The sequence below is a fragment of the Calypte anna genome, chromosome 26 (assembly GCF_003957555.1).
Source record: "Calypte anna isolate BGI_N300 chromosome 26, bCalAnn1_v1.p, whole genome shotgun sequence".
Taxonomy (NCBI): domain Eukaryota; kingdom Metazoa; phylum Chordata; class Aves; order Apodiformes; family Trochilidae; genus Calypte; species Calypte anna.
In genome coordinates, this window is record NC_044271.1 from 3,832,944 (window position 1) to 3,846,549 (window position 13,606).

Consider the following 13,606-nt stretch of genomic DNA (forward strand, 5'->3'; position numbering starts at 1 on the left):
TCAAAGCTCCTCCAGTGTCAGCTACCTGCATCCCCCCCAGGATGTCCCAGAGATGTCCTCAAAGGAAGCACAAACTGGGGGACTCACAGAGCCCCTTGAGAATTCTTTGAGTGCTTTGTTCCCTCTGCACCCAGACAGTTTCCTGTGTGTGACTGGTTAGGTGTTGGTCCAGGTCCAGCATTTTAATCTGTGGTTTGAGCAGGAGCTGAAGCATGGCACAGAGCTTCCCCCAGCTTCAGGGACATCTGAACCTGTGTTTGGAGGATGGGGAGCATGGATGTGGAATGGGCATTGCTGTATCCCATAATTAGTTTCTTTAAAGGGTCAGCAGATGTTCTCTTACTGTCCTGCTAACTGGATACATAAAATTAGTTGGTTATTTGGAGTCGAGCAGATCAAGGCTTTGTGGCCGCTCTTGGGAGATCTGGTGTCAACCAACATATACAAAAGCCACAGCAGGGCAAGGTTCTCCAGTTGGGTTCACACTGGTGTTCACCAGGTACAGCAGTGAGCAGAAAACAGTTGCAATCCTGCACTCAGAGTGGGACATTTTCTCAGACTGCACCTTTGAGAGTTCCCAAAGATGAGTGCAGAGGTTGGGGTCTGTGGGGTTTGCCCTCCTTGGGTTTTGGGTCTGTGGGGTCTGCCCTGGGGCATCTCTGCCCTTCTCACCATGGGAAGAGCTAAATGGATGGCTCCCTCTGATTTTGTGAGTAATGCAAATCTCCAGGAAAAAAGAATATTGGTGGCATGGCAGGAGAAAAGGCCAGGCCAGGCTGAACCAGTTCCTCATAGCCACCAGCATTAGCCTGCAAACTCCTCTGGCTAAAGAAAGTTTTGCCAGGGACTCGTCACTGCCTGGCAGGATAGAGCAGGGAGCAAAGATCTGAGGAAACCCAAACAAGGAGTGTCATACCCAACCATCTCCCAGATGAGCTGTGATTTAGAGCTCTGCTGTGCTGGTTGTGCCTGAGAGGGGAGAAATCCCACCAAGCTCTGATGGGATCCCACCCAGCTCACATCGAGGTCATGACAGTGATGCAAAGGGAAGAGGAGATTTTCGGGGTTAGTAAATCTTCTGAATACTTCTGTAATCTTCCCCCAGCATGAGATGATTCAGTGAAAGCCATTCACTTTTCCATAAAAAGTGGTATAGTAAAAAATACAAAACCCCTTTAGCTCATGAGCCAGTAGGCAGAACTGAAGTTTGGAAGAATCTCAACATCTGGGATTTCACCAGCACGGCTCTCCTAGGAGGCATCAGGCTTTGCTTTGTGCCTCCCACAGGCCTTCTTCTCTTACTACGTTTTTCCTATGTTTAATCATCTGTATTGTTTTAAAGCCATGCATAGTTTATTGTTCAACTCGTCCAGCCTGCACTACCAGTCACTGTTTCTTGTCTTGCCTTTCCCTGCCACAGATTAATATTTATTAACATGCATCCATTTCCACACTTCTCCCTCTCCACTTTATGTGTCCAGCTGAAGCTTTTCACTCTTCTGCTTGAAAAATGGCTCCTTTAACACAATTCTTCTCCCTGGCATCCATCTCCTAGCTTCAAGGGGTATAAAGTTGGAAGAAATTAAATAACTCATCAAGCACAGGCGCGTTGGGTCAGATGGAAGTCTCAGGCTGCTCTGCCATGATGGATCAGCAGCTGTAGGAGGAGGATGAGGGCAAAGCAAACAGCTCACAGCTGTTAAGTACAAGGTCTTTGATGGAGCTGCTGGAGTGAGTCCAGAGGAGGCCACAAAGATGATCAGTGGGCTGGAGCAGCTCTGGAGCCAGGGGGAGAGAGTTGGAGGTGTTCAGCCTGGAGAAGAGAAGGTTCTGAGGCTTAGAGCACCTTCCAGTACCTGAAGGGGCTCCAGGAAAGCTGGGGAGGGACTTGGGACAAGGGCCTGGAGGGATGGGATGAGGGGAAATGGCCTTAAACTGAAAGACAGGAGGTTTAGGTGAGATGTAAGGAAGAAATTGTTTGGTGTGAGTGTGCTGAGCCTCTGGTTGCCCAGGTTGGCCCCAGAAGCTGTGGCTGCCCCATCCCTGGCAGTGTAGAAGGTTGGATGGGGCTGTGGGAGGTGTCCCTGCACATGGTAGTCAGGTGGGACAAGCTGTTTTTTAAGGGCTCTTCCAAACAAACCATTCTATGATCTTGCAATCCTTACCTGTTGTGGTTTTTACCTTCTTGAGCTGTCACACTGAGGTTAAATGAATTTTAGGTTGACCAAGCTGTGAAGGAAACGTCTTGGGGGTTAGCAATTTGGGGGTGGGAGAGAGGGGTCCCTCCAAAAGCTCAGCTGGCATCTGACAAGCCCTCAGGGGTACTTTCAGCCCAAAACCATGGTCACTGGGAGGCTGTGTTTCCATCTGAGTGATTATCATACCTCTCTTCTCTGCCTCTGTCCCATCTCTTATCTACTACTAACACAGTGGTTTTAATTGGCTCTGTGTATGTCCAAGTGCAAGTGGGCCCTTCAGAGACCTGAAGAGCTGCTTGGATGACCACAAGTGAGACACAGACATGGCTAGAACAATCCACCAGGGAGGCAACTCTCACAGAGAGCATTTCCAACCCCTGCCAAATTTTTTATTTTTCTCAGGGGATGGTCTGCATTTATCCCAGAGCCTCAGGGCCTGTGCCTGGCTTGTATGGTCTGTACCCCTGAGGTGGCTGAGAAGAGAAATGTCCTTCCTCTCCCCAAGGGCTGCTGATGCACCTCCAGCCTGGCTCTTAAGATGAACCAGGCAGAGGAGTGTCTGAACTTGCAGGACTAAACAAAGCTGATGTTTGCTTTAGCCATGTCCATCAGAAAATCCTGAGATTCTTCCTGGCCTTCAGACTGAGCTCTCCAAGCAATCAATCACAGCTCTGTGGTGGCAGGAGTAGAACCTTCTCCAACCAGCAAGGTGGCTTCAAAATACCTTGGACATTTGAGGTTATATATAATTATATATTTACAGACTCTAATATACAAGTTCTTGGAGGTGAAGGCAACTCTTCAACAGCTGAAGAATATAAACTTGCATGAACTGTCTGGACTCTTGAACTGGGCCCTGTAGTGGTGAATTTATACAAGAAAGAGAGATGTGCTTAAATGGGTTTATTTCTGGTGTCTCCTTTCTCAACCCCAAAGTCTTTAGTACAGCACGTGCCAAGAATGGATCCTGAGAGAAAAACCCATGGTCCCCAGGGAGCACTGATCAGATGAACCCATGGGTCATGCCCAGAAACCCTTTTTCCCAGCTGCTCACCCACAGCACCAGGAATTCCTCCCCCGTGTTCCCACCTGATGTTTGCAGAGAACAAGGTGTTGATTCTGAGAAGGAATTCCCAGGAAACTGTTGTCATGGATTCATTCTCTCTTCTCATAACTCTTGTCATCTTATCTCTATCTTCTGGTGAATCACCTGGTCCAAACTGACCCTGACAAGTCCTGCTGAAGCTCAACACTGGAATCACAGAATCTTGGAATGTCAGCTTGGAGGGGACCTCAGGGATCCTCTGCTCCAACCCTTCTGATATTATTGTTGATCTGAGTTGTCTCAGCACCCATCGAGCTGAGAGTTAAAACTTTCCAAAGTGGGGGAATCCACCCCTTCCCCTGGGAGACCATTCCAATCTCTGACTGTCCTCAATCAGAGGAGTCAGAGGAGAAATTTTCCTCTTGTGTCTGATCAGAATTTCCCCAGGATCAACTTGTGCCCATTCCCCTTGTCCTGTCCATGGGACTCCTTGGAAATCAGGAGTCTCCATCTTCTTTGCAGCCCCCTTCAAGTACTGGAACATCATTATAAGGTCTCCCCTAAACATTCTCTTCTCAAAGCTGAACAGACCCAGTTTTCTCAGCCAAAATGTCCTGATCTGGAGTTTCTGGGAAATCCTAGGGTAAGGAGGGAAGGATCAGGTGTAGAGCACAGCTGAATTGTATCTCCTGTTGCATGTTGATGGCCATTTCCTTGCCTTTATCAGCAAGTTGTGTGCAGTCTGAGACATATGAAGCAATCAGGACTGGAGAGATGTTAGGGAGCAATCCCCACCAAGTCTCTGGACTATGGAGCACAAGATCCTGTGTTTTTTTTCTGCACAAGTGTACATCTCTGAAAGTGTTCTGCTGCTGCTTGTTCTGCCTTCAGTTTTTCAGATGTTCTGCAGATGCTGCCATCCCTGCAGTCTTGCTCCTCTCTTGTTGACAATAGAAAGCAAAGCTCATTATTTACACCCCATCTGCAGGAACCATCTTCCTGAGAAAATGCAAGAATTTTTAGCCACGAACCAAATCACCATAACAGGTTTGGGGTGCCTCAGGCAAGGCAATAAACGAGATTTATTCCAAGGATCAGTGGCTGTAGAAGACCAGAGTGGCCTCAGGGCCTTTGTGGTCAAGCTTATCCAGTTTATCTAAGTTGAGTCTTATCTAACAATCAGAGAGATTAGGATATTTCTGACATTACCCACCAGTTTAGGTGCATAACTTAGGACAGGTAAGTCCTGATTTTGTACTTTGTTAGACATTCAGAGCTTCCCCTGGAAGTTAATTGTAGTGTAGGGTTTGTACTACCTCATAACGGGACTTGGGATGCCACAATTGTTGAGCACTTTTGAAAATGAAACAAATTATTTAAAACTCTTTTGGAACATCTGAGGCAGGATAATGGAACTCCAGGATGGAAAGGGAATGATTCCCTTAATTTTTTTTCTTGTAGTGATCAATGTAACATCAAATAAATACATATAGGAGGGATCCAAAGTTGCACTTTCAAGGGCTATTGGTGAGAGACAGCTGGAAGAGCTCTTCATAGGGCTGGGATAGGTAAATCCAAACACTCTGAATAAATCACCAAGAAATAGTAGAAATGGCTGATGGGTTCCTCCTCATCCAAGATATTTGCATCTTTACAGCAGGTATCTGATATCTGATACATGTCTCCCAGCACCCTAAAAATGATGGAACTTAATGATTTTTCAGGAAAAGAAACCAAAAACCACAGAGGCATCTTTGAGAGACAGGAGATTGAAATTTAAGGCAGTGTGTTTAGGGTTTTAAGTGATTAAGTTATATTTAAACAGAAGAAAAAGTTTCTTTATTATGAGGATGACCAAGCACTGGCACAGGCTGCCCCCAGGGAGGTTGTGGAGTCTCCTGCTTTGGAATTACTCAAACCCCCCCTGGATGCAGCCCTGTGTAATGTGCTCCAGGTGATCCTGCTGAGTGGGAGAATTAGACCAATGCTCTCTAGAGGTCCCTTCCAACTCTGATAATTCTGTGAATTCTGGAAACAACATTTGCCAGGGGTTGTCTGCAACAGCAAGGGCTCAAGCTACTGCCTGTCCAGGTGTCTAATTCTGCTGTTCCCCAGTGCCTAAGCCCCCTGGTAAAAACAACACCATGCTCTGGAGGGTGCCTGCTGAGAACACTTGCTCCTGCTGACCATGCTTTTCTGTTTGCAGGTTCCATGTATGATGGTTTAGCTGATGGTTATGGCTATGGAACATCCCGGGGCAGCTACTACACCAAAACCCAAACAGGAAACAGCAGCTGGGGCTACCCGGTAAGATGCTCTTTTATCTGAGAATTGTGGCATTACTTGAGGTAACCTCTGCAGAAAGCACCCTCCAGCAGGAGTGGGCATGGAGCAAGGTTGTGGCACTTCAGAAACTTGCCCAAGAGAGGTTCTGCATGTCTGTGACTGCCTTAGACAGCAGTTCAAGGCAATGGAAGAGGATGATCAGGGAGCCTGAATTGCATGGGGTTGGGAATTCTAGTGTGGGCAAGATTTACTTTGGTTTTGTGGATTGATATCCACCTGGCTCAAGAGATTTGAAGCTGTTGGAAGGCTCAGTCGTGGGCTCAGACTCTTACAACTCAGTTCAGGGTTGGAGCAGATCCATGGCTCACCCAGAACAGTTTCCAGTTTTGTTTCCATGTACAGAACTTCACTGTGTACGATGTTCATGTGGTTGAGTGGTGCTGATCAGGGGATTTGCATCATAACTGTGTTGCTACTGCCAGTCACAGTGCTAGCACAAAGCCTTCGCTGACAGTCTCTCAGCTTGGAAAAGAGGTGGTCCTCTTCTCCCATGGTGATTTCCAAAGAAAATATTACAGAGTGCCAGAAAAATCACAAGTGAGCTGGAACTTGCCTTTCTGCAGGCTGAGTTTTCACCTCCCACAGAGGTTCTGCTCTTGTTGTTGGACAGATCTTGATTATCACTCCAAGCCACTCCATCATCTGCTTGGAAAACTTCTGCTTCTGTTGCCCCTCTGCCTCAAACCTGTATTCTGCTTTTCCCTGGTTTTCATCAACTGTAAAGTAGAAAGAAGCAACACACAGTTCTGGGATTTGAATATGTGAAAAAGAAAGGGCTCCTTTCAACAGCTCTGGGGCTCCAGAGCAGCTCCCTCTCAACCATCAAAGCACCAGGAAAGGTGCTTATGTTGGCTTCAAGCACACAGACAGAGGGTTGAAGATTTTCCTGGTAGTTGCCAGGTCCTCTGTTCATAGCATCAGCATTCCTCAGCTTCAGAAAGATTTCTCTGTTGTCTTTCCTAATGGCCTTGGTGTAAGGTGCTTCCTTCAAGGCACCAGTGTCATTTGCTAGGTTTGCACCACTGGGTTTGCTACCTGCTGCCTGTTCAGTGGGAAGGACTGGGAACACTGGCATGCCTTTGAAATTTTTATTTACAGACTGTCTGTTGGCTTGTTTCAATGTCCTTTGGTGAGCTGGTTAAATCCCAGACAGTGGTGTTTTTGCCTTGTCTAAGACCAAAAGGGTGACCATGATGGGTCTCACCAGCCAAGTGTCCTGGCTCTGTCACTAAGGCAGTGATGGGCCCCTGCAGAAGGGTCTGAGCATGGTAATCAAGCAGTGAGGGATCTCAGAGAGCTATTGCTGCCACCAGAAATTTGCAACTGGGCCTCAGGTGGAGTCTCTGAGCTTCAGAAGTCAAATGATGGTGATGTTCTGTTTTGATGATATATTGCTGTCTGTCTATTCTGATTCCTGAATGGAGTTTGCTGAGCTTTCTCTAAGCAAAACTTTTCTGTTCCCACTATTCCAATGATTTTAGCTAGTTTGGTTTTAGGTTTTTTGGGGGTTTTTTTGGTTAAAGAGGGGGAAGCTAAGCCCCAGCTCTGCAGTTGTCCCTCCAGCACATGCTCATGCCAGCAGTGGCAGCTGACGTTGCTGGTGTGAGGATTGTTGTTTAATTTCCTTCATTCCTGACCTTCTTCCCAATCATTACAACAGCTGAACAAATGCTAGGTAGTTAAAAGTGCCAGTGGCTGCTGGGCCAGCAATGTTGGTGTTGTGGTGATCAGCCTGCAAGATGATTGTGAAAACCAAGGTCTCCATCAGCCACCACAGAGTGCCCTGGACACAGCCACTTCTGGGTCACCAAGGGCTGATGCAGCTCTTGGCTTTTCTCTGCAATAACAAATGGGGGAAAGTCTTTCCCCTAAACTCAGTGTCCTCCAAGCCTTTTGTTCTAGAAATTATTGGTAAAGGTCTTCAGGACCTGGAAAACTTTGGAAAAAGGGACTGGGAACTTGTGAAGGATTCACACTAAAACTTTTCTTACCTAACTGTGTCTATCTGAAAATCAGCCATTTGGTCTTAACAAGTTGTCTGGACTCCTCCCATGGCCAACAAAGAAAGAGGTGATTCATCTCCTCTATCTTGGAGATCTGTCAGGTCAGGATGAATCAGCCCCCCTGGATGCCTATCTGCTTCCACCAGCAGCTGGATTGGAGGAGTCACCTAACAGGGAGATGACAGCAGTCAGGGGCCATGAGTCCCAAGTGCCACTGGAACATTGGAACACACAACCTCAAGCCCAAATCTGCTTAACAAGCTTAACAGACACCATGCTCCCCAACCACACCAAGGAACATCCTCCAGTTTGCTTCTTCCAGAGGAGTAGGAAAGGTTTCCACACATCCACAACCAGCCTCCAGCTTGGCTTTTGTCTACAGATCCATTTGAAATATGTGGAGGTTCCAGGCATCCAAAAACATGGCTCCTGTTTGTAATCCCTGGGTTGTAAGACATGAAAACAAAGACAAAGCAAATTTAATTTTTGGAGACAAAATTGCTGGACTTCTTTCTAGCTGGAGATGGTGCTGTGAGTATTTCTGAGAAGAGGCAAGATGCTCCAGATGAATTCAGGTATTTCAGGGAAAATTCCTCAATACTTCTGAAGTTACAAAGGTGTAACAAGCAAGCCATGTCCATGTTGCTGCTCTGCAGCACCTGCAACTCAGACACTGCTCTAAAGTGCCTTAAGCTCAGGCACTGCCTTAGAGGGTGACTCTAGAGGACAGGAGGTATCCTGTCTCATCCATAGCTCTGAAAAAAACTACTATTCCTGACTCCCTCCTTTTGTCTTGTTTTGTGACTTGTTGGAAATCTCAATTTTACTTTGCTTCTGAGTTTACTTCCCAACCTTATGATACTGATCTTCAGATATTAGAGCAAAAGAAAGGTTAGAAATGGAGGAAAAGCTCTTTCTGGCTCAGACAACACTTCTGACTAAAATCTTTGAGTTACCCATGGTTAATAATTATAATTAATGATTATTTTCTGTTTGTTCCTCTTGTGGAGTGCCTCAATTGTAGCACTGCTGTATCTAGCACTGCAATGAGCAGGGAGCAGCAGCAAAGGTAAAGCTGCCATCAGTGGGACTACTGCAGAAACAGGCACTCTGAGGGCTGTAGATGTCCTTAGTTTATGTGTTGGGGGTTGGCTCATCCTTGAGGGATGAAGTCTCCCATCCCATCTCCACAGTCACCACGTTGGGATGCAGTGATGGGAGCAGTAGTGACTGCAAACCTTTCCGTGTTTGCTGATCTCTGAATTTGGGTGATGCTGAGCCCAGGAGACCCTTGGACACATCTGTCACCATGCTGACAGTGTGACTCAGGAGTGGCCACCAGCTCCCAAAACCACAGGAGCTGGCTGTGCTGTGTCCTGGTGTAAGGCCAGGGCACTGCCTGAGGTCCCACAGAAGCTGCAGTGGTGACCACAATTTACACAGACAAACCCAAGGGAGGTTTGTGCAAGCCAGGCTGGGCACCCAGAGCAGTGCACCCATGGCAGGAGAAGGCTCATCCTGAGTTTCCTCCTTGGCTCTGACACCTCAATACCACCCCAAAAATGGGACCTGCTCTGGGCTCAAAGGCAGTGTCACAGCAGGGTGGTCCATGGGTTGTGTGTGCTGCCCACCCCAGTGCAGGCAGAGCTTTGGAGGTGCTCAGCCAGACCCTCAGCACCACGGGACGGCAATTGGTGGAGCCAGGATCACAGCACCAGCAAAGCCCCTCTGAGGACAGATCTGACTGCTGCAGCTCCTGCCTGGGTGTGCTGGGCTGGCAGGTCCATCCCTGCTGGAGAGCCAGGGCAGCTCCCAGGTCTGCTCTGGCACTGTTAGGATGATGCAGGAACAGGACAAGGGAAGAAGCCCACCCCATGCTGGTCCATCCCTGCTGGAGAGCCAGGGCAGCTCCCAGGTCTGCTCTGGCACTGTTAGAATGATGCAGGAACAGGACAAGGGAAGAAGCCCACCCCATGCTGCTGCTTCTACAAGAAAGGAAACCACCAGCTGGGTGAACCATGGCTTATCCCCCAGCACTGCCCCCAGTCAGAGGCAACCAAGCCCTGGGCTGGGTGGGGAAGGAGACACATCTTGGAGGTCAGGTTAGCATCATCCCCCCAGAGCTGACCTCAGCCTGGGCTCTGTAGGGAGCGATATTTCTGCTCCCAGCCCCAGGGAGTCTCTGCTGGTGGCTGGTGTTGCTCCCACTAACAGTTGACTGGCTTGGATCTTGGCCCCTAACACTGGGGAACCAGTGGCTCCTGGACCACCACTGGTCCCCACTTCCAGCTCTGGGACTCTGGAGCAATGAAATCCCTTACGGTGCTGATGAGAACCACACACTGGGGGATCCCTCTGTGCCAGTGACTGCGTGGAGATTTCTAAACAAATCTCCTCTGGGGGAGAAAGCTCCAGAGGTTTCTCTCCCAAATGCATCATCTGCCTGAGAGGTGCTCACCAGGAGACAGGAGCACTCCCTGCTCCCTGGCTGGCTCTGCCTCTGTGTACAAAACCCTCCCATTGTCACTGGGAGCTTTGTTCCTCATGGATTTCAGGTCAAAATTTGTCTTCTGCTGTGATGATGCATTCACATCTAAAAGAACCCCAAAATGGAGTGGTTTAGGCAATCTTATAAAAGAAAACAAAGATTTATACTTGTTACACATAGTTGCTCAGTCAGACCCTGGTGTTTCTACGAGGTTTTGCAGAAGACTTTATTCTTTGGAGTAGCGAAGTGGACATGACCTTCCCTGGCCAGAACAAACTCAGCACAGAGAAAGAGATGGAGCAGCAGACAGATAGGCAGCACCCAGGAGAGGTGGGAAAGAGCGTTTCAGAAATAGATAAACAATATATTTGCTGGTTTTGCAATTTTTCTCCCTGCAATGGAGTGTGTAGCAGGCAGCAGCATAAAGCATTTCGCAAGGAGCATCAAGAGTTTTCCCCACCCATCACGCAGGGTGGGACGCTGTCAGCTTGCATTGCCTCTGCTTTGCCCTCCAGCCTGGGAGAAACCTGCTCCTGACGTGTTTATACCAAGTCCTTTACTTCTCTCTGTCTGCTGCTCTAGAAACAAACAAATTGCAAGGGAAAAAAAATTAGAGCCAGGTAATGAACTGATCGCGTCCTTAGATGCAGAAGTCAGAAACACCCAGTTATCTGGGAGGGCCTCCAAGGTGGAAAGGCAGCCCTGAGATTGGAGAGATTGCTGGAGCTGGTGCACCTTGCTCTGTGCTCCTACTTCTCTGGAAAGCAGGAGGAGGAGAGAAACTTTTCCTCTTAAACAAAAGGGTTGATGGAAGAAGCAGATGGAGTTATGCTCAGTGATGGAGATAACACCACTTTGACTCTTTTGGGTTTTATTCCATTTGGTATAAGAGGTTACAGATATTTATTTTCCTACCTTATATGGCTGCCAGATATTCCAGTTGATGGTTCCATATTGCAGGCTGAGAACTGATGATGCCCAAACAGTTATTGATTTAAAGAGAGGTCTTTGCTGATAAAGAAGGAAAATCTTTACTTTTTAGACCCGACGAGCACCCAGGCAGTATCAGTGCCCATCTTTGTTGCCTTTCCTTCCCAGACCTCCCCTCCTTGTTTTAATATGAATGAAGGGTTCCCAAGGCTCGGCCTCAAACACACAGACTCACAGTAGAGAGTTCAGGTTAAGACTGAGAATGTTGGATTTGCCTGGCTGCATGGGAGCTCCATTCTGCATCCTCCAAGTGCAGAGGCTGCCAGTGCAGGTGGTGTCTGGCTGAAAGGGGAGAGCACCCAAGCTGCCCTGACTTCTCAGGTCCATGGGGAGAAGTCTCAGTGACAGCCTAAAATGGTTTCCTGACCGTACAGTGCAGAGGGAATCACTCCTTTCTATCTCCACCCTGCTCTGAGGGACTTCCTTGTCTATTCCAGCACTTCTCTGCACTCCTAAAGGGAGGGACCTGGCCCGGCTCCCCCATGCAGAAACCCACAGCAGTTGGTAGATGCAATTCAGGGTGTTGGGAAATCTGGGAGGTTTGAGAGGTTGGAAGGCAAGAGACTGATTATTTCCTTTCACTACTGCTATTCTGCAGAGGGAGAGCTCACTCTACACACATAATGTCATCAGCAGAAGTGATGAGATTGTTGTCAGGTGGCTCTTTAAACCACAGAGTCTGCAATATCATCACCTTCACCTTCAGAGATGTCATCTCTGCTCCAGACAGCAGAGCACCACACTTCTGCCTTGCTGTGCATCCTATCTGACTGATCACTGCATCCACCAAAGAGATAAGAACACAGGGAACTCAATTCCTCAGTTCCACAGGGAACTTTGCCACTCTTGTTCCAGCATTAGGACAGAAGGTGACTGACCTAGCTTGGTGAACACCTGAAGGGAAGATGTTTTATCCTGAGAAAGCTGCTCTCAAGGCACAGACAATGCACTTTGCAGGGATCAAGAAGCAACCAGGTCAGCTCTGTCTGTGCAAGGATTCATGGAGATTGTTTGGCAAGCAGGGCTGCAATCCACTGGAGCTGGCAGGAGGCTCCTCATCGATTTGGAGGCTTTGGATCAGGCTCCTGCTGCAAAGAGGAATTCTAAGATACCAATTAGGTCCATGCCACTTGAAAGAGATTAAAATGGGCTCAGCCAAGCATCTAGTAGAATCAGCAATAAAAGTCATGCACTGACTTTGGTAATGAGCTTCACATCACACGGGAACTATTTTCCCATGAGTTTGCAAAAGGCTTCCCCGCCCTGCCAGGACCTGCACTGACTTGCTGCTCAGGGCTCCCTGTGTTGCAGAACTTTCCAAACAGGCAGTTGCTCTGCTTCACCCGTTTCAGGGCTGGCAAGAAGGAGGACAATGCTACATGCCACTATAAAACACAGCAGGAAATAGAGAATTGATAATTCTTTATCTCTGAAGACAAACACCCTCACACTTTCCCTTGCCCATTCTGCTGGCAGAGAGCCCCAGCAGACACTGGGGAGCTAACAATAGCTTTAGATAAATAACAAGTGAGCTCTTCCATGGTTAGCTGAATTGGTTTCAGCAAATGCCCAGGGGCTTCACGGCTCTGCCAAGCTTCTGACAGCCCTACAAAATAATCCCAGCTTACACTGACTCACAAAGGCAAAGGACAGGGCTGACATCTAACAAGCTGCTGCTCTGTCCTCCAGGTGAGCCCTGGGACTGGGATCCCCGCTCTGCACCTTCCTGCCACAGGTCTGTCCTCCCCTCACTGGAGGGAGAACCCAGAAAAACAAAGCAAAAATAAGAATTCTATCACCTGAGAAGGTGTGATCATCACCTTACAAGGACACAGGCACTGGCAGCAGGGTAGATCCTGACTTCACAAAGTGTCACTGGTGCACACACGCTGCATCCAAAGGAAAACATGGATGAGGTGAAGCTCATTGTGTGACCATCCTGAGAATTTCCATGAGCTTCTCACACTGCTAGGACATCCCTCAGGACTCAGTTACCCAGGTGCCTCATTCTTGCTCTTCTTATCACATGCAAATTCTTCTTCCAGATCCCTGGGAGCTCTCCAGTCTGCACCAAACCTGTTACCTGGTGTGCTTCAGTACTGACAGGTTTTTTTCTGTGTCCTCTGGAGTAAAAGTGCAAAGAGAATTTCCTCCCCTTTTCTCCCCTTCCAGCAATTCACCAGTTCTGCAGAAATGAAAGCTACTTCAGGCTGGTGCTCAAGTGCCAGAGGGATCTGGGTGTTGGTGTAGCTGGACTGGAGGGCTTCTGACCCAGCTGGCACATGGGATGGACAAAACCCCTTTTAAACCTTTCCAGCTGTTACCTGCAGAGCTCTCTGGGGTGTAGCACAGAGGATTCCCTCCCTCCCTTCCTGAAGATCAGTTTGTTAATGGAAATATTTGGCTTCATTAATTAACATAATGACAATTCTCCAGTGTTGGAGGCAGGAAGGATGCTGAGTGTGCACAGGTCTGGGATGAGGCTGGGTTGGAGCAGCAGGACTCAGGGTGAGCCTGCAGAGGATTCCCATTTCTC

General features: G+C 48.1%; 1 protein-coding gene across 1 annotated transcript in view; it reads left to right on the plus strand.

Annotated features, from left to right (window-relative positions):
* The window catches only part of PKP1 (plakophilin 1), a 39,669-nt gene that overhangs the window by 2,402 nt on the left and 23,661 nt on the right, over positions 1 to 13,606 (plus strand). Inside the window, exon 2 of the mRNA XM_008499394.2 lies at positions 5,450 to 5,550. Coding sequence (XP_008497616.1) covers positions 5,450 to 5,550 — 101 coding nt within the window. The remainder of the gene's footprint in view (positions 1 to 5,449; positions 5,551 to 13,606) is intronic.